Genomic DNA, 26,353 nt, shown 5'->3' with positions numbered 1-26,353 from the left:
AGCCTATCGTATGTTTAACCAAACTAACCACCAAATGCAATCAGGGTTTGATTTCTTTACTTTATTCACTGACGGAAATTGTTGTATATTCATGTTATGTTTATCTTCTAATCAATTAATCATTTTTGCATGTCTATTATTGCTGCGCTTACAAAGTAGCAGCAGCTGTGGCAGCAGCAGTGCGGATAGTACTTTAATTACAGTGTTTAAAAAAGGGCGGTGATTTTGGAACGTGAACACAGAAAAAAAAAAAAAATCCAACAACACACAAACATTCATTTCTTCCAGAGTACCATGCTGGACTCTGTTTGGCCTCTGCTGCTGTCCTCAGTGATGAGGTGAAAGACGCAGACCACACAGACACTGCAAGGGGAACCCAGACCCTCCTTTGGCCCCCGCAGGCTGTCCACAGGCCAGGGACACTGACGTAACAGTAGGAAAAATGTTGTGCAAGCTCTCCTCCTAATCCCTGCCAGCCCGGCTGACTTGGGCCACAATATGAACAGCTGAATCAGGCTACAGCTCCCCCACATGTTACCCCCTCCCTGTGAGATTGACTGTCTGGAAGCAGCAACCTCTACCTAACTCCCTGACCTGGACCTGGACCGCATCAGGACCTTGCAAAGAGGAGCCCTGTTCATGCAAGGGTGAGTCTCTAAGTGGTTGGAGGCAGCCGGCGGGGGTAAAAGAAGCAACATATCAAATACAGATGTTAAAAGCAGACATTCATGCGTGGGTGAGGTGATGCCTCGGGGCCAATGTTGCCTGAGTCAGGATGAGGATACGAGGAGAGGAAAAAAGGAGAACGGAGAGGAGATGAAGGGATAAAAAAACAACATTGAATAAGACCTAACAGGATCTTCCCACAAGGTTTACAAGTCTGTGTGGAGCCTCCTCTGAGGACAAGAATGTTGTCCCTGTCGCAAAATCAGAGGGAGACACTAGCCCGCCTCACCGAGGAGAGCTCATCGTTTATTTAACATCTGTCCTTTTTAAATAAGCCATTCCCTTCCTTCTGACGTCATGTCAATCATTCTCCTCTTCAGTTTTCACACAACACTGGTGATGAGTCTTAAACAAAGACGCTCCATAGTTCGTGGGAGGTGGATGTGTTTGTGTACCACCACCTTGCCACCCAGGTAGGCGGTGCACCCGAGAAACGGCCCACAGACGCTCCTACGTCTCACTCGCTCACCAAGACCGCAACATTTCAACAAGCTACGCTGACCCTTCAGTCCTGGACCACCTGGGTCTGTCTTCTAATCTAACCCCCCCATCCATCTGTCCATCATGCTAAGCTTGGAGTTGAGGCTTTGTGTAATTCATGCTCTATTGTTCCTCGGCTGTTGTGTAATATCCGATGCCAGTGCCTCATGGGCGTTTAAGCAGCAGGGAAGTGATCCCCAGCCTCTCCAGAAACAATTAGGACTTCATTTCCTTTATATTTCTTTTTTCCTTTATAGTCTCATTTCACACTCAGGCAACACTTTAAAAACTCCGACAATGGTTGAGTCTTTGTAGAAAGGCTTTTGACGAGGCTGCTCGGGTAAAGAGAGGGTTTTTAAATGCTGCAGTAAAAGAGCGCAGTAAAAACGCCTGCTCAGCCAAGCCACAGACAGCCCGTCATTTCCACATGCTGGTCTGGCTGAGCAGCATTTTCATTAAAGGGCAGACTGTATCTGCACTGTTTAGGTAGATACAGCTAACATGAAGGCTGTCAAGGAAAACTAAGCTCAACTCTGGCTGGTCAGTTAATTAACCCACCAATTGGAATCATCAAGAAAAAGTAGCTGATGAGATAAAAGAGCATTCTTTTGGATCCTACCAAAGTTTAGGTTCTGAGCCAAACATTAACCACACCAAAAGCTAATTAAAAACACCACTAATCCTAAAAAGGGGAACATAGCATAAACTAAATATTCCAATATGATCTTTCCAGGGTCTCGGAAAATTCAATTAATGCTTGAGATCATGAGCTACTCCATCTCAAACCCAGAAACTAGAGAAGTAAGTCTCAAACTTGCAATGTCATCTTGAGCTGCTCCATAGACAATGAATGGGAGACTGATTTTCTGGTGCTAATATGTTGGTTTATGAAGTTATGTATAAGGCGAAAAAGTGCTAGGTTTAGCCTGGGTATACCCAGACTGCCTTGCGCGCTCGATTTCATTTCGAACTGCCAAAGGGTCTGGAAACCAGAGAGGTTTCTTAGCCCTGTTTTAGGGATCCAATCACAGAACGGGGAGGGACGGCAAGACGATGACGCGTACTACCCGGCAGATGGGAGCTTGTAGTTTTGTAGTTTTCTTACGGATCCAACATCGCTGCAGCAGCCGCGAAACTCTCTTTAGCTGTAGATGGTGTTTTAAATAGTTTAGAGCGAAAGTTGAAAGGCGAAAGGTCTCTCGGCGGCTCCGCTGTCCCCTGGCTCGTATCAAGATCACCGGCGTTACAGTAGCGGGGCTATTAGCGTCACCGGCGCTACCGTAACGCCGGTGATCTGGCTACGAGCCGGGGGACAGCGGAGCCGGCGAGAGACCCGCAGCAGCTTGTTTATTGCCCATAAAATCAGTGGATGTGTGTGGCTGAATGACATGAGGGGGAATAAAGCGTGAAAATAAATAATCTTGCAGAAAGCGAGAACTGGAGAAGCAAAGCAGCAAACAACACTCTCTCACAGACACACACACAACAAACATCCATTTCTGTTGCTCTACTACGTCATCTGGTATAACTGATCTGATTGGCTAAGAGCTACCTACAGACGCTTTGATAGACATTCTAAGCGCCCAATAAACGGCTCCGGAGGATCGTAAACCACACCTCCTCTACGGAGAAATAAACGGCTGGTTCCCAGACTAGATCTCATTTGAGATTAGTCTGGTGTTAGCCAGGCTATGCTAGGTTAGCAATTGTTATTCAAAATGAAAAGAGTGTCCATTAGTCCATCCCATAGACTGTATAAAGGATTGATGACCCGTCTCTACTTCCTCCCGCTGTACAAAAGTAAAGTCACCAGTGAACTGGTGACGTCATTTGAAGCCAGAGTCTGCACAGTAGTGAGCTGCAGTATCGGGTTAGCGCTCAGAACATCCGCCCAACCTAATCAGATCACATGTGAGCTGTCAATCATGATGTCATACCCCTGATCATGGGGGCAAAATACAGAAGTTTTGGCTTCACTTGGCCTTCCATCTTTATATACAGTCTATGGTCCAACCAAACACTGAACAAGATATTTTTGAGCTTAGTAAACTTTAATGATCTCAAAACACACTTTGAAAGGGTCAAAGTTTTAAGACTTTATGCTTGTCTGCTTCCCAAATTTATGGTTTCATCACTCTAGTTATTGGATTTAGGAGAGCGCTGTTCATGTTGACTAATATTTTGGAACTTCCTCACACCAATGGGTGTAGTTGTTTAACCCTAAAACTACCAAATCTTCTCCTCCTCCGTTTTAGAGCCACATTGTGAGGAGTATTGCATAAACAATGGTACGGGCTGAATCAGATAAGCAGCTACAGCTCAGCCACGGATTGCAATGACCTCATATTAGATACCACAGCAATTTCTTTTGTTTTTGTCTACATTGTAAATGGAAAACTGACGTGTTGAGATCCCGGGGAATATTAGTGAGAGGCCACAGGCCAAGACAAGAAGGGCTGATAAAAGTGAAAAATAGGGTTTAAAACGAAGTAAGATGAGGAGGGGAGGAAGTAAGAACGAGAAACATTTGCTGTGAGAAGAGAGGAGATACTGTAGATAACCTGAGGATGACAGGAAGGAGTCAAATGGAAAATCAGCACAGTTGTGTCTGCTGCTGATCTGTACTTCAGCTTCAAGTGAGACAGAGGACCCCTAAACTGGTTGCCAGGTTGTGCCATATTTATGGTGCCACTAAAGATTTACCTGCTCTCATCTGTCCAAATGAAAAAAGGAAAAAGAAAAGAGCAGCAGAGCAGAACAGAAAACACAAGGAACAAAAAAAATGGAAAAGAAGACCATAAAATACATTATTGTCTCAGTTAGACAGTTCTAAAGCGTAGACCCTGGCAGCAGCAGCCTCCATTACCTTGCTGTGCACACGATGGAAAGAATGACTTTTCCAGGAGTTCTTTTAGTACATGTACTCTACGTGATTCTTCTGGTAGAACAGGCCATCTGTCATGGCTAGTAAAGCCACACAATGCATGATGCTGTACTAGAAATCCAGAGTGCATTTGCTAAAGACTTCATTGTAAAAAAACACTTTTATATCGTAAAAGAAAACAGTACACATAAAACTAACAAAAGTAAGTAATGGTAGGGCGCAGATTTTTTTTTTTTTAGTCTTTTCACCTTTTTCAAACTGAATCTTAATGTTGGTTCAAAATCCTCTTTGACAAGGAAAAGTGTCCCTGTGGTTTTTCTGTCTCTGCTGCCAAACATTATTTTCTCCACCTTTCAGGATGATGAATGTGTATTGACCATCATGCTGACAGGCTGTAGTGTGGGAGGGATTCCCTTCTGTGTTTGTTGTGTAGCAATTATTGTCCAATCCCTCCACTAGAAAAACAACATGTGCAGACTCCAGGGCCCAGCAGAGAGCTGTGTTCAACACCTTTTTTTTTTTACATCTCACATACAGCTGTGACTGTCTGACAGAAAAAGCAATATAAGCATATGTTTTTTTTTATTTCACAATCTCAACAATCAGTGCTGGGAAACATTAAGCCTGCAAGCGAGACAGGCTTTAGTGTATGAAACTTTACCTGCCCCCCCCCCCAAGTACAAGTCATCGTAGTCTCACAAGAGACCTTCAATCTGTTCGGAGGATTTCTGCGCCGGGTGTTCAGACATGAGAGAAACTGACATACTTCTCAGCGGTACGTAAAATGCAATCTGATAGTTATTCCCTGAGAGCTGAAGCTTGCCAGCCAAAGCCACTAAATTACCAACTTGGCTGTTGTCATGACTGTGTGTTAAAAAACAAAGGCACCCCTCCCTCCCCCCCACGAGTCCCACTGCATCGCTCAAGCTCTCTTTTCCTCTCAGTCTCTATTTCATAAACTTTCTCTAAACATCCAGCTGCAGATCATCGCCGCATGCCTGATTATGAAATTACAAACGGTCTACTGGGACAGAAACACAGAGAGACATGACGGGAGGAAAAGTCCTCCAACGATTTTTTATTTCATCTCAATTCTCTACACTCCTTTTAACTTGCGCGTCATTTAACAATAATGAGCTAAAAATCCAGTTCACAACCAAACCATATTGATGCAACGACCCATTAGTAATCACTGCCCTGTAAATTTAAATGAGAGAAAAAGATTAAGCTACAAGTCCCTTGCATCCCCCCCCCCTCCTCTCTGTGATCCATGTTTTTGTTTCAATGGCATTTCACTTTGCAAACCAACAGCCAAAGAACATATCAGCAATTCATCTGAGGGTTGTAGATTCAACATCGCTCTGCTCTGCGCTGTAGATTATTTTACCATCAAAAATAACTTCTGCTGTTCTCGTCAATAATGCACAAGACTCAGCAGCTCTTTGTCGACCTCTCATCTGGTTTTTGTTTGCACTTTTTTATAACTTCACACCTGATTGGCAAGGAATCAGCGGCTTAGCCTTCAAATGTTGGGGTAATATTAATATTAACGACATGTAGCATTACTGAACATTACCTCTGAGTAAAGTTAAAACAATGTTTGCTGCTCATAACTCTGTTTAAATGACAAACATCTGCTGCTGAGAGCTAGCAGTGAGCAGTGACTCAACTGGTCCGTAGCTAAAGTTACCTAGTTCACTAACTTTTGTAGTTTAAATTGACCTGTATGAAAAAGGAGTAATACTAATATTTAGTTTAGCCCTAGACAATGTGTTAACAAGTTTTGTTCATTGAAGTTGGTCTGAGTAGTTTTTTTTTTTTTTTTGTGAATGTATCACATAAAGCTTATTTTGGCAGTTGACATATAATGTAAATGTCCTTTCAGTCTGTGTGACATGTAGGCCTATTCCTAGATTACACTACAATGTACTCTTAATAAATCACGGAGGCGGCTGTTGTATTTGATACTACTTAATTAATCATTATGAACATATTATTTAAGGAGGCCAAGTTACTGAAACCACGCAAGTGATCTTAAGTTAAAAATCTAAGAACTTAAGCCTTAACGTGTTCTTAAGCCGCTGAATTGTTCGCAGAAGTGTTCTTAAATTGATGAATGCCATCTCCTCGTAACTTGAGCAAGCGTGCCAGGTGAGTCTAATTAACATAGGATTAGCATAGGTAACCGCCCATTAATGCCCATAAAAGGACCCATAAAAAGGAGTGCAGGGCCGTGTGTAGACACCACACAGAGGAAACAGCAACAGAATGTCTAAAGCAAAGCGTAAATCTGTTGGAGCACAGGTAAAAAGAAAAAAAACTTTAGCAGTTCAGGAATAATACATTCTTGAATGCCACAATCTTCGTAAAGTCTTCGTAAGTATCCGGCCCCTGATCTCTATAACTAATTTTCCCCTTTATGATAACCATAAAATGGGCGAATTTCTATATCACTCAGCACTTTCAATTTAAAGTTATACAATATTGAGGGCGTGGTACACTTGAGTGACTGCAAAGATGGCGGGAGCCAGAGCCACAGGAGCCACCATCGGGTCTTCAGAGAAACCTCCAGGTGACGTCACATACGTCTGTATCTCATGCCGTCTGCGTCCCAGCCCCGCTGTGTTCACAGATGAGAGCCATGAATATTGTGCTGACGAGGGTTCATTACATGTAGGAAGTAAATTACAGCAACCCTCATGCATGGCAATGTCTTATGAGCTGTCACTTAACGAATCATCAGGAGCAGATGTGTTTAGATTGTGTGCTGTCTGCTGAATCAGAGCGCCATGCGTTCATGCTCTCAGCTTTTGAAGCTGGCTTTCTTGAGGCCTTTTAGATATTAAAGAGTTATTTAAAAACATTGGCCGTTTCAGTGATCATCCGTGATTTCTTTCCCACTATATCTATCCACAGTTTGGAAGAAATTATAGTGAAGTATGCCTGTTGCCCAGAGGTGTTGGCCAGACTTTATACCATCTCCTCATGCTGTTTCTGGGATCTCCACCCACAGTTCTCTTGTAATCTTTTAACTGCTATTGTGACGGACACTTATCTTTTCTTCCTCGTCCAGAAGGTTTGGCGAAAGCCTCCAGGCTTCTCTCCATACATCTGCTCCATGTCAGCGTTGGAACACTTCACTTAATGAGATCCTCTGTTCTACTGCAATCCTATCTGCGGTAATTTTTCCAGCTGATGCCAGAACGTCTGAATGTTTGTGCGTCATATACACATGTTAAAATGATGTAAACACGAGCGTGCAAAATGGACTCCGTCTCCCTCTATGGCACTGTCTTTCTCAAACACAAACACAAATTATATTAAGGCAGTTATGATGTGTTTATGGAGAGGGGGGAAATAAAATATTAAATACAGACGCCGAGCGGCCAAGCCATCGCTAGTTTACGGTCATTCCAACTATTTCAAGTAGTCATTACAGCTATTAAAGAAATAACTGCAGTCTTGAAAGAACAACAAATACAATAACGTTAGAGCAACTCGAACATGACAGGCTGCTGATACAGAACATGTAACACAATATTTTGCTCTATGCAGCAATAGGTCTAAAGAGCAAGCTTAGTTTATCAACAGTAACTATGTCGTAGGAGCATTCAGAGACCACAGACCAGGACCACTTGGAACTAATCTGGTGGAAAATCTGATTCTTCTATCGTTTGTTATGCTGCAAAAAGTCAAGATATATCAACTTGAAACCTTCTGAAGAACATCTGGACTTGTCAAATTTCTGTAATGCATGAAACTGAAGACATCCAAACAAAAGCAGGCTCCCTCTCTTAACTATTTTAACAAAGAATTACAACATATACTGTGGAAACTAACACTCCTTGAATTTGTTTGAGATCTCAAAACTTTGTTCTAAATTAACATGGCCTTCATGTTACTGTTTTAAGTCCTACTTTAGGTTATATATATATATATATATATATATATATATATATATATATACATAACATACATGTATGTATAGTTTATGTATATGTAGATCTCAATGTTGTAAAATGGCATTTAAAGGGTGATAGAAAGGCAAAAAAATGGGCCGTATGTCAGTAAAAACATTATTGCACAACTCTCAGATTCAAAGTTATTTAATATTTTCCTATTCAGGCAGTTAGCCGAGTGAAACAGCAGGCGTGCACCAACACACACACACACACCTGCTTTTCCAATTTTTGTCTGTGAGGAGACTGACAGCAGTGGAAACTCTAGTTGAGTTTTAGTTCGGTCATAGCTGCGTTGCTTTTTTCAGCCCTCGCCCTGAGACAAAAGCACCGTGAGAGCAGGAAAAGCCTCTCTAGTCCGCTCCGTCCCTGCCAGCATGCTGCTGGGTCACTCTGCTCACTCTGCTCTCTCTCTCTCCCTGCAGACTGCAGCCATCATCTCCTTGTCAGCCCTCCCCCTCAATCAGACCGCTGACTCCTTCTTGCTCACTTTCCCCAACTTCAGGACTCTCCAAAAGATCTCACCATCCTAAACCTAAAAAGTGAAACCCCGTCCCTGTGCACCTGAACCTTTAAATCCTCACCTTATTTTCCAAATTGCTACACAGTACTGTAATGCGCAATTTCATTATGCTTATAAAACCCACTCAACCGGTCGGTCGGACTGAGCACAGGAGCATGTTTGCACTTATAAAGCCTTCAGTCGCCTCTGTGTGAACTCGGCCCCGAGCAGAGGGGCTCTAGTCCAGACCACGTCAGAGTGAAGAAACAGCAACGCTCTGAAGACAAGGCCTGGCGAAAGCTACTCAGGGACTTTAATCTTTATCTTTTTCCATTACTCAGACACAACAAGCTATTTACAAGTCTCCAAAAGGCCATGGCACACAGGGACATTGTTATCTTAATTAAAACAAAATGCAGGTTTGTGAACAATATCGTCAGGGAGGTGTGTGTGTGTGTGTGTTAGGGTTGTCACGATACTAAAATTTTCAACTCGATACCGATACTCGATACCATTTTTGATACCACAAGGATAAAAACAAAGACCCCAAAAACAGAACCACCGGTTAAAAATGTATAATAAAAAACAGTTCAAATAACAGTGCAAAAAGAAACTGCAACTATGATAACAAGCTTCAGGTCTGAGGTAGTGCAAAAAAGAAATAAATGCAATAAACAAAAACAATTAGAACAATATATTGAGGTTGAATGCTGTGCACAATATTAGGCAAGAGCATACCTTGGGTTTAGCTGCTTAATAAGTTGTTGGAACCCAGGTTTCTCCACGGTGTAAATAGGAACCTGATCCATACATATGTACTCTGCTACAGCTGTGTTTATTTTCATAGCTTCTGTGGACTTGGCATCATATTTTGGCGGTATTGATACTTTTGAAAATGAGTATTGTATCCGGATACAACGTTTTAGTATCGTTTTGAGTATCGATACTTTTGACAACCCTAGTGTGTGTGGTGTGTGTGTGTGTGTGTGTGTGTGTGTGTGTGTGTGTGTGTGCGTGTGCGTGTGGTGTGTGTGTTTGTGCGTGTGTGTGGTGTGTGTGTGTTTGTGCGTGTGTGTGGTGTGTGTATGTTTGTGCGTGTGTGTGTGTGTGGTGTGTGTGTGTGTGTTTGTGCGTGTGTGTGTTTGTGCGTGTGTGTGTGTTTGTGCGTGTGTGTGTGTGTGGTGTGTGTGTTTGTGCGTGTGTGTGTGGTGTGTGTGTTTGTGTGTGTGTGTGTGTGTGTGTGTGTGTGTGTGTGGTGTGTGTGTTTTGTGCGTGTGTGTGTGGTGTGTGTGTTTTGTGCGTGTGTGCGTGTGTGCGGTGTGTGTTTGTGTGTGTGTGTGTGTGTGTGTGTGTGTGTGTGTCTGTGTCTTTCTGTGTGTGTTAGCTGAAACAAGTGTTGCACATATGGCGTAGCAGGAGTCAGACTGTACCACAGCACAGTGGGATGTGGTGTGTGTGCTGCTTTTATAAGGCCACAGTGGCCAACCTTAAACACAGGTTCTCTATGACGGCTGTCAGAAAGGTCCAACAGGCCAAACGGGGAACAAGTCAGAGGTTACACTGGATCTCACTGAGGCAACAGACAAGGTGAGACACAGACGCCTCCTCGTTCTACATAATTATAATCTGTGGCTCCGAGTGTGAGCTGGGATCACAGCAGCTCATAGCGCAGCATGGTACAGCCATATCAACCACATGCAAAGTTTGCAAGAGAGAAAAGAGAAAGAGAGGAACAGAGCGGAACAGATGGCAGATGGGGGAGTAAATTCTTAAATATACATAAATGCAATTATGTAAATTAGACTCCTATACCTATTTGTTTTAGACTAATCGGCATTTGTTTTGTGTGTTTTTGTTGCATGATTTGAGATGTGAGGGTATGAGGTTCAGACAGTCACATACAATATAGTTTTATCTGTCCGTCTGTCCCTCCTCAACCTCACAATGAAAAATATGTTGATTTCTCGCACTAGACACTAAAAAGAAGCTTCTATCTTCCGTCTACAGATTCAAAAGCAGCTCACCTCTGGCTGGATGGCTTTGAACACAGGAGTATCCATGAGCGTAATCTGGCCCTGGAGGAGAAAAACAAACAACAGTTGTTAACACACTGACACTTAAACATGCAATGTATAATGTTTATTCATTCACACGCCGATGGACGCAGCATCGGGAGACATTTTCGGTTCAGTATCTTGCTTAACCCTTTATTGGGCGAAGAACTATATTTGGTAACTTCAGTGGATATCAAAATGGAGTCCCCATGTAATATTTCGAGAAGAAAGGTGCAAATTTACTAGATCAAAGTGGCAAATCTACAAGAAAAAAAGTTGCAAATTTACGAGAAAAAAGTTTTCACCACTTTAAATCTCATAAATCTGCACATTTTTTTCTTGTAGATTTGCTACTTTTATCTCGTAAACTTTTTTCTCAAAATATGACCCTCCTCCCCCAGGTCCGTATGCTTTTTTTTTTTTACACATTTTTACACATTCTGGCTGTATGTAATATCCTCCAATATTCTCTAGGGTTGAAATTTGGAATTTACAAGTATTTCAATGAGCGCCCTATTACGGGTTAAGGATATGTCGACATGTAGGCTGCCATGATCGGGGATCGAACCACCGACCTTTCGATCAATTGGGCGACCGCTCTACCACCTGAGCCACTGCTTCTACGTGTCTCTCAATTAAAACAATTACAAAAGATGGAGTTTGGTGATTTCCTAAAGTTGTTTGGGATCATGGGAGTTATTGTCTATCATAACAGTCCCCAGGGTAGGATTCCTTTAGTGTTCATTGTTTAAGAAGTTGTTAATGAGAGTCAAATTATGTGCAGAGGCATCCTCCTCTCCACGGAGCACAGGATGTCCTGGAGGAGCTGTTTGCTCAGATTGTTTTTCTGATAACTTAGAACCAGACATCTGGGGACTAAAATCCTTCCCTTCTTGTAAAAAGTGATCGTAAAAATGTGGCATAAAACTAGTGCCTGACCGACTAGTGCACAGAATATTTAAAGTTGTTTTTTTTTTGGGGGGGGGGGGTTTCATGGTTTATTGGATAGTGACAGAGAGGATGGAAGGGGAAGACATGCAGCAAAGACACCTCGGCCGGATCCGAACCCAGGTTCACTGAGATAAGGACTCAGCTTTGTTGGTATGCGTTCTACCACTGGTCCCCAGGACGCCCCAGAGCCCAGGATTTTTGATACGGATACTGATTTTAGAAGGCAGAAATTCAACAATAATGCCAATAATATTGGTCAACTGATAAATCAGTTACATAGCAAAATCAGGAGTGTTAATCCAACTCACAGAGTGTTAAATTTAACACTTTTTCTGAGTTGATATATAGTTCTCACGGATTCTGAGTTAAAATTACACTTTGAAAAGTGTTAATATTTTAACTCTTTAATAGTGTTAAATATTTGACAGTCTTGTTGTTTTATGACACAACACAAGTACACTTTTAACTCAAAATCGTGTTTTTCCTTTTCACTTTGAGTGTTAATTTTTAACATACATCGTGTTATTTTATGACACATTAAAGTGTATTTTCAACACTAAAATCGTGTTATTTCCTTTCCCTAATGTGATAATTAACATTCATTGTTTTGTTTGAGGAAACATTAAAAGTGCATTCTGTCTTTAGCCGAACATACAAAATCTGAAAATCAACTCCAGCTGAAGTGAATCTAACTCAGGTGTTAACATGTAACAACGCTGGCAGAGCTTTTTGATCACTACAATGTTAAAACAACTCCAAAATCATCAAATTATTAACAGTGAAGAAACAACACTACAGATTTTGCTGTAGAAAGTCAGTGCATGACAGCTTCTGGTAGACATTGCCATTGACAGGCGACCAAATGAAATGTACAATTAACCTTGACTAATAATTAACGATTTCTCTCTTTTTTAAACTGTACTCCATTTGGGAGAATGTAAGTAGACAAGCTCAGAAAAATAACATTGGTCTCTTTGTTTTTAGACATTTTAATGCAGAAAAGTGAGTCTTGTCATTGTGTACTGAGAGCAGCTTTAAATGCCTTTATATACCAAGAAGAGATGTGAAACGAAGACACTTAAGGGAAAAAGAAGATAAAGAGTGCTCCCTTGTGGTGGAATGATGCAGACCAATGGACACACATCAAAGCACTGATTCAAGATTACGGACATGATGAGGAACGTGTTTTTTTTATTTATTTATCATGGGCCAACCCGGAGCAGTATTTCCTCACAGCGAGGGTGCGGCTGATTCAACAGAAATGTGACTTCTGTTTGTCCATAGTTGCCGTGGAAAGTTTTTGCAGAGGCAGCCAGAGGAAATCTATCAGTCCCTGCATGGCACCGCCAAACATCATCAATTATTACTGATCCAAACTCTGACCCCATTTCCTCCTCCATCATCCCATCTGTCTCACGTCAGCACATCACATTTTTGCTGACTAAGCATTTCGTTTTTTTAAACACTCATACATCTTAACCAGACAAGGACGGACGGACAGACAGACAGACACTCTTGTACTTCTATCTTTGGGAGGGCCCTCATTTGAACAGTGAATTCCCTTGCAAGGTTATAATAGTTTTGAATTTTTCATTAGTTTTAGTTTAGTTTTTATTAGTTTTAGTTTTTTGTAATGAGGTATTTGTTGGCTGGGAGATTAAAAGAGGTCACAGTAAATTTTGCCTTTATTTCCTTTGTCTTATCCATCTTCATTATGTATGAAAAAAGTTGACAAAGACGAAAACGAAGGACAATTTCACTATAATTTTAGTTAGTTTTGTAACCACACAATACAGTTTCAGTTAGTTAATTAATTATCTTTTTTTAAACATAAACCTAATGTAACCTGAACCCTTAAAACAAAGGGAATCTCTGGAGTCTGGAATCTCAAAAAAGCCTTTAAAGAAGTGAGGACCGGCCGAAATGTCCTCACTTTGCAAAAAATGTCCTCACTCTGTTGGTTAAAAACGTGTTCTGGTCCTCACTATGTAGGAAGTACAAGAACACACACACACACACGTACAAACACACACACACACACACACACACACACCACTTACTGCATATTCTTCAGGAGTGACCTTCAGCACGTCAAACACAACAGCATCGAAACTCTTCTTCAGGTCAGAAGAACCCTTATCGCTGAGAGACTCTGAGCTGCTGCTCTTCTAGAGAAGACACACAGAGTGGTGTTATTATTAAAGTAAGAGGAACGCTGGCCGTGCTGTTAAAAACAAGGTTATCAAGTGAAGGAGAGTGGTGATGTATGATAGTCCTCCAAACCTTACACACTGCTGGCAGGTTGAAATGCATGTTTTCTTAAAAAAATAAACAAATCACCAAAATGACACCATTTCTCACGGCAATTTGGATCATATTTTCTAATTTCTGATGGTCCTTGGACAAATAATGTGTGACGAACATTTCAGTCAGGAAACGGAACCAAATCTGAGCTTAAACTAGTGGACTGCAACTGGGAAGCCATGAATGATTCAGTTGAGGCCAACAGTCATGTAACATAAATTATGGGAAACTTTGACTGAACTGCAGGTTGTTTACACAGAGCAGAGAGGAGAGGACAAGAAAAATGTAACTATTCTAATATGTATAACAGGTGGAGCCCTCGTTTTTTCTCCCCCCCAATATTGATTACACCCAATCCAATTCATGTAAAGTATTAAAAAAAAAAAAAAAAGTCTTGAAAAGTTCTGTGTGAGGAGTGCACAACATGATTTTTTTTTTTTTTTAACCCATTAAGGCCTGGAAAGCGGATATGTCGTTTTGTAGTATTTGTAGTTTTTTTTCCACCTATTTTAAGTCTCTTGGCCAATGAAATGCATCAGACTACATGTGGGAGTGTTGCAATGCAACATGGGACTTTTCCACAACTTTGAAATCATCAGCAAAAAAAGACACAAAATGACCAAAAAGGACACAAAATTACCAAAAAACTAAATTATTTTAAAAAAAGACACAGAATTACCCAAAAAAGACACAAAATTATGAAAAAAGACACAAATTTACCCAAAAAAAGGACACAAAATTACCAAAAAAAGACACAGAATTACCAAAAAAGACACAAAATTACCAAAAAAAGACACAAAATTACCAAAAACAGACACAAAATTACCAAAAAAGACAGAATTACCAAAAAAAGACACAAAATTACCAAAAAAAGACACAAAATTATCAAAAAAGACACAGGATTACCAAAAAAGACATACAACTACTAAAAAAAACTTCAGGTTTTAGGGGCTTATTTTAAAATCGCCCAAAGGTTTTGCAGGCATTTTTTCCAGGCGTTTTAGGCCTAAATGGGTTAAGTAAGTGGAGGTGTGGTGGGTGGGCGTGGCCTCACCTCAGAGACTGTTGCAGCATTGGTGGTGGTGATGCCTGATTGGCCATTAGGGAGGTCCATCATTCCCACACCATCTAGCTCTAGCGCACGAGACCATTCATCATCCTCAGCTGCAGCAAAGCCCGCCCGCCCGGCCCTCTGAAAACACACACAAGGAGCATTTCACAAAGAGTACATCTTTACAAATATCACTGCAAACATCCAATCCAATCCACTTTATTTGTATCGCACATTTAAACAATAAAAACATCTCCAAAGTGCTGTACATAGAATCAACAATAAAACAAACACTTCCATATAACAATCTGCAATAAATAATAAGCATACAACATAAGCAGACAGATCATTGAGCTTGTAGCAGCAGCACCATCTACTGGTTCAAATACGTCGATGGGAGCAGTCTCACCTCACCAAGTCAACTCCTGAACTGAATTGAACCTTAGTAAATGTGTCGGACTGAACTTGAGACGGCGCTCAGAGTGCTGACAGGTTCAGCGATTGTCCCGGCAGCCCTGTGACTGCCATATGGACGCACACTTTCACAGCCTGTCACTTACTACACACAAGAGAGAGGACAGGACAGAAGGAGCTTAGTGCTGAGCATTAGGAAGAGATCTTCTGTGAAAGGGCTTCAGAGAAAGCAGCTGTCAGTTGGAGCCACAACAGTAAACAGCTTACAGCCGACACTAGAGCACAACCCGCTGCCACTCAGTGACTCTACACACCGGAAATAAAGTCATAATCTCCAAGATTTTCATTTAAATACATGATTGTCCAATGAGGTAAACACAGTGGGGACTGATCCATGTTAAAGTGTCTTAAATCAGTACCCCATTACATGCTTATCCCTGCAATGTTACTGCTTTAACCCATTGAAGCCTGGAAAGCGGATACGTCGTTTTGTAGTATTTGTATAAGCTCTCAAATACCTTTTTGAATTTAATTTCTATCTGCTACAGAGGCTGAAAAATCTGTTATTTAGTAGAAGAGTTGACACTTTTTTTTCCAGAATTTCCAGAAAATTAGAGGCTTATTTTAAAATCGCCCAGCGATTTTTCAGGCCTCAATGGGTTAATGCACATCACGGCCACACCAGCGTTTTCTCTGAAATGTTATGAGGTCTTGAGGTGGGAAATTGACGTACAGATTTCCCTGAATATTCATTCCTGCTCCCACGCTCCATGCAGGAAATGTTCCTTTAATTTTTAGGGATAGACAACATGTTTAAAAGAGGCCGGAATTAGTTTGTTTTATGTTTTTATTCCAAAAAACCTGCGTACCAAGTGTTAAAGTGGAACAGTTAGTGGAGTATCTCAGTACTCATGCAATTTATGTCATTCATACTAATATCATACAATGAAATAAAGCAAATATATTAATTTGAATGGCACATGCAACAAAAAGCCCAAAGTGTACTCTGGGACTGTAAATTGCTTACTTTCTTTTAGCAAATGTAAAATAAAAGAGACGTAATTAAAGCTGTAACGAGCTAATGTTTTTGTTTACTTGGTAAATCACTCAAACGACCAAATCAACTATATTTTTTAAGGTGCATAACAAAATCATTTGTTAGGCTCAGCATGACTACCAAATACTAAATGATGCAAATTAATTTTCGTTGTCTTTCCATTTTTAGTTTTCATAACAACTCCCAAAGTCTCACCCTTGGGTTGTGAAAAAAGACAATTTGCGTATCCTTGTACCTTTGTTAATATCCTGATGGAAACACAGCCAGAGATTTTTTTTTTAAGCAATTGATGTTTTTATGCAGCGTGAATGTCACACTGGAGGCTCTGACAGCGTCTTCATCTCTAACACTTGGACTGGAATTTCAACTGTGAATGATTTCCTGTTATGATGATATTTTAATGTTTCTTAATATTCTTCTCTGGCCATGACTGAAAACACCTCAGAGACTTTTCTTTGCCAAAAGCATGCAGAGAGACCTTAATGAAAAATAGGAAGCTGCTTAGAATACTGAAAGCCAGCAAAGACATCCCTTGTGTACTTGACAATGCAGGCCTCTATGCGTGTGTGTGTGTGTGTGTGTGTGTGTGTGTGTGTGTGTGTGTGTGTGTGTGTGTGTGTGTGTGTGTGTGTGTGTGTGTGTGCGTGCGTCTCTGGCCTGTCTTTTTGGCTTGCTCCAGGCTCAAACTGAAACGGCCTGTGCTTTAAGAGCCATTAGCTGCCTTCAACAGTTGCATTCTGCTAAGCCACGGACAAACACCACTACATCATGTCAACTTCCCTCCTATTGTTTGACAGCAGTGAATAACTACACAGGAAGCAATAGCCGTTCTGTATTTACAAGTCTGAGTCCTCTGTTGTTTATACGCTCATACGTCTGTAATTACCTTACTTCCTGCTCTAATACCTATGTCATTTTGTGCCACTGGGCTATGATTTAAATATTTCTCTGGATTTTTTAACCACACAAACACACAGCACAAGGTTTTTTGAAGGGTTTTTTGAGTTAGATATGCCATTGTCCCATAAAACAGTGTTTCCCCTACATTCATTCAGCAGCGTTACGTGCACCGCTGCTGAAATGTCACATGATCATTAATATCAATGCACCACTAATGATTTCTACTCGCACTGTGTGAGCACAACAACACACAACGTTATTTTTGACTTGTTCTGAGTCATCAACGAGCGCATCAAATCCTGTCGGACCCTATTAGGACATCAACGTTAAAGGGTCTATATAGCGAGTAGCGCAGGTAAAGTAATGTCAATACAACAGCATAGCTCCTTAGGGCAGTTAGCGGCAGTGTTGCCAACTTAGCGAGTCGCTAGATTTGGCAACTTTTCAGACCCCCTAGAGACTATTTTTCAAAAAAGTGACTAGTGACAAATCTAGCAACTTTTTCTGGTGTTACTGGAGACTTTCGGAGAGTCGTTCTTACTCCATTTAAAAGGAGTAAGGACTAGTTGAAGCGGCACAGTCCTCCCGCAGCAGTCTCTCCCAGCTGCAGTCACAGAGCCGGAGGGGACGTTAACCCCTTAGCGTCCAGTCTGCAAATCGCACAAGCGCAAAGTCGCCGCTGGCTGGTTTACAGTCCGTGTCTCTTTTGGGTCACTTTAGCCGGTCCCGAGTCCGGATTGAGGAGGAGGGTTGAAATTGTGACAGAAGACAGTGCATTTGCTTTTCTAAACATATTTAGAGTGTTTTTTACTCACTTTTTGTCTTCCCCACAACATTATTCCTCTCTCCTACAGCGTCCATTACAAGTACATGCACATCGTAAATTATGCAAATTAGACAATGAAGTCATTTAGCGACTTTTTGGACAGCCAATAGCTACTGTCCATACTGAGGAGTGGGCAACACTGCTCATGGCCACAGACACAGCAGCACCGCTGCTGAAATTTTTTTTAGGGGAAACACTGTAACAAGATATTTTCCTTTCAGTGAAAAATGCATCTACAACTAAACTTAACCTTCAAAGTTGTTGTGATTGTTTGGACTCCATCTATATCTAACAACAAGACATGTGCAGTCATATATGCTCCTCTGACTGTAATCATATGCTAAGGGGATTAAAGAATCTATCAGTATTAGGGTTGTCACGATACTAAAATTTTCAACTCGATACCGATACTCAGGAAAATATTCGATACCATTTTCGATACCACAAGGATAAAAACAAAGACCCCAAAATTTAACAGAAATATTGTTATTAACAAGAAACGTGCAACATGTAAAAATTAACACGCTAAATATTTATAATAAAAAACAGTTGTGCAAAAAGAAACTGCAACTATGATAACAGGCTTCAGATACTCGATACTTTTGAAAATGAGTATTGTATCCGGATACAACGTTTTAGTATGGATACTTTTTTGAGTATCGATACTTTTGACAACCCTTATCAGTATACAACCCTGATGCCTCCACATTTCGAAAAAAAACAAGCTGTCCTTGCAGAGACAAGGCCATACTTACCAGTTGTGTGTCAGATGTGCATTGTATTGGAGGTGAGGTTAGCCTGTTGTTCTGTTTTGCTGTCTTCTTTGTCTATCGAGTCCCGTCTTCCTCTGAGGCTGGCTCCTGCTGTCTGTGCCAAAGTGAGGAGAACAAAAGAGAGAGACAGAGGAAGGCAGGATGATTCTTCTGAACATGAGGAAAACCCACGCACACATTAGAAATGAACATGGCCAAAAACCCACTAGATGATCTGATTTTGTGTAAGTGCTTAGCAAACCATCAGTCATGGCAATGACAAGATCTGTATAGCGTCTGTTCTGATGGGAACCTCAGTGCTGATCTAACTTTCACTTTGAGCAACTATGAACTAGGGTCGCCACGATACTAAAATTTTCAACTCGATACAGATACTTGTTGTTGTTGTATCCTGTACACAATATTAGGCAAGCTTGATTAAAAATAACTAACTTAACTTAAGTGTTCATTCCTTGGCTAAGTATCGATACTTTTGAAAATGAGGGTCGTATCCGGATACAACGTTTTAATTTCGATACTTTTTTGAGTATCGATACTTTTGATAACCCTACTATGAACTCACTGCAGAAATAAAAATAATGGAGGTGCCAGTTTGACTGAGGGAACCATAAAAACACACAAATAATCAGCTAACCTTCTTTCACAAATTAGATTAGATTAGATTCAACTTTATTGTCATTGAACAGAGTACAAGTACTAGGACAACGAAATGTAATTTAGCATCTAACCAGAAGTGCAGAGTAGTAAAGTGCAAGGTATTTGCATATGAACACAGTGTATAAATATACCGCAGTTGTGAATTGAATTGAATATGCTATAGGATATATACAGTGAATGAATATGTTATAGAAATATAGACAGTAAAGAATGTACAGTAAAGCAGCAGTGCAGGTAGATGAATGAAATATGACTTAGAGCACCTATCCATCTCAACTGCCATGCCAAAACCTGGTAGTGTGATATATTATATTACAGAGTATTTTAGTATTACTTGGCTTCATTGCTCACCTGAATTTAAAGTACAAACATCAATACTGCACCTGAATTTCAAATGAACACTGCAGCTACTTACTTTAACCGAACACACAAAAGACCAGACAAGACAGAGTTTAGAGCTGCAGCTAACAATAATTGTCACTGTCAAATTATCTGTAAGTTACTTTCTAAATTGGACAATTCCCATGTTGGAACGATAGTTGGCAAGTTGGCAAATATTCTAGTACACAACTTGCACAGTTGCTGTCATATTAGACGGGAAAAAATGGTGGAGGGAAGTCTATTGTGGGCAGCAAAAAATCTGGAACAAACTCACTAATAAAAAGCTTCAAACTGTTTCAGCACACTTGAATAGCACATCTTCTACATAGTGTCCATCCGGTTTTCTTTTTACAATTTAAAGCTCATGAAAACACCAAAGTCTCACTTTCCATCTCGGGACCTGAGGAACATATTAATGCACCATAATGGTAAAAGTAATGTCCTTAAATTGCCCGTGAGGTTTTGCTTTGAAAAAAAATAAATAAAAAAGACTAACACAATTAATGGATTATCATAATAGTTGCCAATTAATTCCCTGCTGATCGATAAATCCAATAATTAATTAGATGTTTCAGTTTCAAGTCAGATTTTTAGTAAATCTGAAACATTGGGTTGGTTTTGAAGGAACTTCTTCGTCATCGAGGACAGGTGCAACTCAATCATGTGGAAATCCCATCATGCTCTCTGCCTCCAGACCTCTTACACGACTCACATTGGCCAGTAGGTGTCTCACTCCTCTCAGAGATAAAAGCCTGTGTGCTGCTCTGTGTGGGACTCTGACTGGCTGAAGACAAATGCTGCATGCTGGCAGACACAACTTGGCCTTTAGCCATCAGGTAGGGGCTAACATCTTGTCATCATCCCCTCCAGGTTGTTATCCTGCCTGGTGGGGGTGCAAAGCTCACCAGCAGAACAAACAGTGGATTAAGATTTCCACTCACCAAAGTAAACTTTAAACCTTTGCTGACATAAGCCTATACATTCTTTCAAAGATCACATCTGAACAGGTAAACATCATCCCAGAGCTTCATATTATCCCTGATGAGCAACTAGGGAGATAGAAAAAACATAGCTTTGTATACAAAGTAGGGGTGTGCCATATCGTATCGTTCACGATAATATCGGTATTTTTTTTTTTTTGTTAAAAAAATTCATATCATGATATTGGCAACATTCCTACATCTTGATGTAGTTGTTAAAGTTGTTTTAATCACAAAAAGCTACTTACTCCCTGTCGCTAAACACATGCAGCTTTCAAAATAAGAGCACAGTGTGTTGACAGAATCCAACACAGAATTTATAAGAAGACTGTCAAAATAAGACGCCTAAAATAAAACATACAAGAACCTTTATTCTCCTTTACAAAATTTCATTAAAATATGCCCCCGGAACCCCTAAATGGTTATTTTTATTATTTGCTCCTACTCAAGAGTCAAGAGTAATTTTTTTGTTTTCGGCAACTGTTGAGATTTGCACTTCAAACTACATGTTAGATTTTTATGTATTTATACAGACTAAAAAAAATCATATTTTCTATCTTTTTAAGTATTTCCTAATATCGTCAAGAATATCGTTATCGCAAAAATAGCCTGAAATATCGTGATATTCTTTGAGGGCCATATCGCCCACCCCTACAAAGAGCTCATGTCTATAGTGTGTGTGTGTGTGTGTCATTGTCACAAACAAAGTGTTGCTGTGTCTCTACCCTGAGCAGTGTAAATACCCCCCGGCAACAGGTTTCTGCTCGTCTGCTGCTAGTTTGCCCTCCGTCTGTCTGAGCTTCCGTGTCTGTAATGATCCCAACCAACCTGGACTAGTTTGCATACAGCTCCTTACGACGCCCACACCTCCAGCTATGCTACTTTAAAAACACAGAGAGAGACAGCACCCCCTCCTTCTGAGTCACTGCCCTCCCTATCCAATCCTCACAAGCAAGACCTCCTGATGTAAGAGCCCCCCCCCCACCTCCACCACTTCTGCTTTTGGCAACATCGGTGCACCTCTGACAGTGAGCTGAGACGAAATGTGTTGTGTGTGTGTGTGTGTGGTGACATAATTCCACGTGGTTTAGTCCTCATGCTTTGCTTCCTGAGGTTCATCAAGTCCAGGGAATGTTTACATGCACAGCTGCAGGAATAGCATGTGATAAGATGTAGGTGCGTGTTTGGATGGGCTGACAATGTTTCGGCATCACCGGGGTAAGAATCAGGGGGATTAGAGGAGGAAGCGGAGAATAACAGAAGAAGAGTGACAGAAAGTGGAGTGATTCATGTTGGAGCTTGTTGCAGAGGATGTGTCGCTGTTAAGCTAAATGTGACTCATTATACTGCATAGCAGGTGCTGTTGAATCAGACCTCTCTGAGTCGGCTGCCTCTCCCTCCCTCTATTCGTGGTGTTGTCAGACTGCTTTTTGACATTCACATACACACTGCAGTTCAAACACAAAAGGTGCTGGCAGCACAACAGGCCCGGTTTCTGAAGGGCACAATGACTGTTAGCAAGTGTTTTTGTGTGTCGTCATGCACATGCCGGCGTATTTGTGCATGTGACAACACATTCCACACATCCAGCACTGACCCTTTACATTCCTGTCTCCAGTGGCCCTGAAAACAGGTCTCCAACACCTCTGTCCTCCTTACGCTGCTCATCTCCCGTCCTTTCACTCTTCACCTCAACCTCATTTTGCAGCAAGAAATAGCAAAGCTGTTTGGATTCACAGAAAATAAGGAGATTTTCCAGGAGCGTACACTGGATGTTTGTGGCGATGGAGTAAACAAAAACAAACAGCCGTGCAATAAATGAGTCTATTGACAAAATGAATCTGCAACTTTTGAAATTATTTGCAAAATATGTGAGCATTTGCTGCTTTTCTTTGTATTTCTTTGTCATTTTCGTGATTTTTTTTTCCTTTTCTTGTCCTAAAATTACCTTTATGAAAAAAAAATGAATATTTTTGTGTTGTGGACAAAAGAAGACATTAGAGAATGTCGTCTTGGGCGTTGGGATACACTGACTGACATTTTTCACAGTTTGACATTTTTTTTACACCCAACAACTAATTGATGAATCGAGAAAATAATGGACAATAAAAATAATGATTAGTTGCAGCCCTACTCTGGGTGGATGTCTCAAGCAGCATGGCAAACATATTATCAATACTTCCCTCCTGGAATTGAATTATGATTGATTACTAGTAAAACATGATGTTATGTACCATGATTTTCCCTTAAGCCTTCTCTTGACCAACATCTGTGACAGCAGCTGTTATTTCCCCCTGGCACAGTAAAATGAAAGTTCATAATTTATCATACCATTATACAACTGTGCAGTGCATCACAGATGGCCCTGTATAACAGAAACGCTGTACAAATGTGGCATTCAACACCAGACGGCTCCGATCCTTAATCTCATTTACTTTTGTGTGTGTGTATACATGTTTACTCACTACTCTGTCTCAGCCCCAACACAAGGTTCAAGAACACCACATAATAAACAGTAACAAAGGATTAGCATGTGTTTTGTGTGTGTGTGTGTGTGTGTGTGTGTGTGTGTGTGTGTGGGAGGGAGGGATCAAGTTTGTGTGTCCCTTTGCAGGAATGAACCTCAAGTGTGTTCAGGGAAAGGTCACGAGATGTGAGACTGCAAATAAAGGATCAGACATGTGAGATTTGTGTAACGTTCAGCATTAACACAGTGCTGTGAGACTTCGACGGCTTCGACGACTCTGCCAGTGGCCGCCTTCAGCACGCCAGGCTCCGCTTCTCAATCTGCTCCCACTGTGTGTGAGAGCATCACAAATAACATCCTTCTCCTCTAAAGCCCCGTTTACACGAGGACGCTCGCGGGTAAAAACGACAAAATATTTTATCGGAAGTGCCTTTCGTTTAGACGGTGACGGCGTTTTGGGGGCTTAAAGACGCAAAAATCTGAAACCACCTTCCAAAGTGGAAAAGTTAAATCCGCTCCTCCGTACCGTGTCCGTCTACACGCCAAGACGCAAAACTCTGATCTGATCTGCTCACGTCACGTATGTGTTTACATCACATACATGCTCCAGTACAGGAAAATAAACAAACATGTGGGATTATTTCCATGCGTCGGACCTTCAAGCTGCTCTGGCAGCTCTAATAAACTTACAGGAGCCTTTCCACCAAATGTACAGGATATGTACAGTTAGTATTAGTGAACAGAGAAGGATCTGGAATTACCTCCATCACATTTTGGATGCAGCAATTGGTCGGAGGCGAGCCAGACGGCTGTGAACGAGACCTGGGAGATCTAGTGATGGTGGAGAACTTTGTGGAAGGAGTAGCTGATGAAAATGTGTGGCGTGAAAACTTCTGCATGCCCAAAGATGCTCTTATCGCTTTAAGTGATGCCGCCTGGCTGCATACAATCGAATTTCACACACTTTTGCGTCACCGTGTGCACGCAGATTTCCTCCCGAAAATGCTCGTCTAAACGAGGAATAAAAAGTGAAGACGCGACGCCACTTTTGCGTCTTCTGTTCAGACCGTCATCATCATCATCATCAGAAATTTTATTGAGTAGGATAAACCCCTTGAGAGGAATCCTCTCATGTGAACGGGGCCTAAAGCTCACAGCAAGAGACTCAGACTTCATCATTATCAACAGGGGACAGGTGAGGCCTTTTCACAGAGAAACCATCCTATGAAAAATAAAAAAAGTAAAAAAAAATCTGATTTTTTTTCCTCCACTGTGCTTTCTGATTAAATTTACAGTAGCTCCTCTGTATAATACATGCACTGTACAGACACGTGCTTTCAGTTTTGCCTTGCAGCAGCAGCAGGGCTTGATGCATTTGTAAAGCATGCCGCAGATGCACCAAAGTCAGGGAACCAAAGTAGGTCAGTGTGTTGAGCTGAGCAGTGAGGAGTCTGACAGCACATTAAGCTCTACTCTTCTTCTTCTCTTTAGTACAGACATTACACACAGCGTCAGGCTATTGGCACTGTAAGGAGCTGTGGGCCTACAAAGTGAAAGCAGTTATCTTTCAGGCAAATTATCTTTGCACTATATTGTGTTAAGCCACATCATCATATGAAGGGGAGACAATGTGGTGGGCCAAACCTGTAAACAAGTTTGAACATAATCCTCTTTTATGATTTTGAATTTACAACAATTCAAAGCAAGGTTTGAATTTAAGCTGTGAGGTGTGAATCTACTCCGACAGGCCAGCTTTCCCTTTCGCTTATGTTTTACAGGAACAAAAATTAAAAACCGTACTTGGTTATAACTTTTGCAAAACCTGCTATAGTTCACACTACAAGACTCCACTGCCAATTTTCCACTCGCCGGCAGTTTTTTTTTTGGCTCCCCAACTAATACCCCAGATCAGAGGCAAACCGGTGTTGGCATGGCGCTCACAAATTGGTGCTTGAGTGCCATGTGTGAAATGTTCAAAGGTGCAGCCAAGGGCAATGCCACTGCAGTGCAGACTCATTCCAGATATCTAGCAGGTGAAATATCTGGCCCTGTTGGGGAGCTACAGCAAATGAGATTGAGCAGGAACCCGGCGAGGGGACGTCTGTGCAACTCGTCTCATTACCAATTCATCACATGCAGACACTTGGTCAGGACCCCTTGGCATCACTTTTTAAACACATGCAGCCCTACTTGGTTATTTTAGGAAAAGAGGATAGCAATAGGAATTTTACTTTTTGTGGCATTTCCAACACTTACTCAAGTTATTGTTGCAGCTAGAGAAAAGAAGGAGATATATATTTATTTATTTATTTATTTATTTATTTATTTATTAGGGGTGTGCCATATCGTATCGTTCACGATAATATCGGTATATTTTTGCATATCACGATATTGGCAACGTTCCTACTTCTTGATGTTGTGGTTAAAGTTGTTTTAATCACTAAAAGCTACTTACTCCCTGTAGCTAAACACATGCAGCTTTCAAAGTAAGAGCACAGTGTGTTAATAGAATCCACCACGGAACTTACAAGAAGACTGTCAAAATAAGATGCCTTAAATAAAACATACAAGAACCTTTATTCTCCTTTACAAAATTTCATTCAAATATGCCCCCGGAACTCCTAAATGGTTATTTTTATTATTTCTTCATACTCAGGAGTGAATAGTCATTTTTTTTTGTATTTGGCAACTGTTGAGATTTGCACTTTAAACTACATTTTAGATTTTTAATTATTTATACGGACTACCAAAAAAATCATATTTTCTACATCTTTTTAAGTATTTCCTAATATCGTCAAGAATATCATTATCGCAAAAATAGCCTGAAATATTGTGATATTCTTTTAGGGCCATATCGCCCAGCCCTAATATATATATATATATATATATATACACACACGGCTCACTGGCCACTCCATTATGTACACTTGTTCAACTGCTCGTTACTGCAAATATCTAATGTAGCCAAGGTGAAGACGAGCTGCTGA

At 40.9% G+C, this 26,353-nt stretch overlaps 1 protein-coding gene across 4 annotated transcripts in view; it reads right to left on the bottom strand.

The window, feature by feature from the left end:
- Positions 1–26,353, bottom strand: part of ralgps2 (Ral GEF with PH domain and SH3 binding motif 2) — a 113,685-nt gene that overhangs the window by 66,917 nt on the left and 20,415 nt on the right. For 2 of the 4 annotated variants that reach the window (XM_059340950.1, XM_059340953.1), the window contains exons 2-5: positions 18,864–18,975; positions 14,915–15,052; positions 13,617–13,724; positions 10,576–10,626 (exon numbers count right to left, since the gene is read on the bottom strand). In XM_059340950.1, the coding sequence (XP_059196933.1) occupies positions 10,576–10,626; positions 13,617–13,724; positions 14,915–14,977 (222 nt within the window). In that variant the 5' untranslated portion in view covers positions 14,978–15,052; positions 18,864–18,975. The remainder of the gene's footprint in view (positions 1–10,575; positions 10,627–13,616; positions 13,725–14,914; positions 15,053–18,863; positions 18,976–26,353) is intronic. The other 2 variants (XM_059340951.1, XM_059340952.1) reach the window with 2 other exon arrangements.

Source organism: Centropristis striata, chromosome 9 (assembly GCF_030273125.1).
Source record: "Centropristis striata isolate RG_2023a ecotype Rhode Island chromosome 9, C.striata_1.0, whole genome shotgun sequence".
NCBI classification, from domain to species: Eukaryota; Metazoa; Chordata; class Actinopteri; order Perciformes; family Serranidae; genus Centropristis; species Centropristis striata.
The sequence above is the reverse complement of the archived record's forward strand: the minus strand, read 5'-3'. Positions and strand labels throughout refer to the sequence as shown.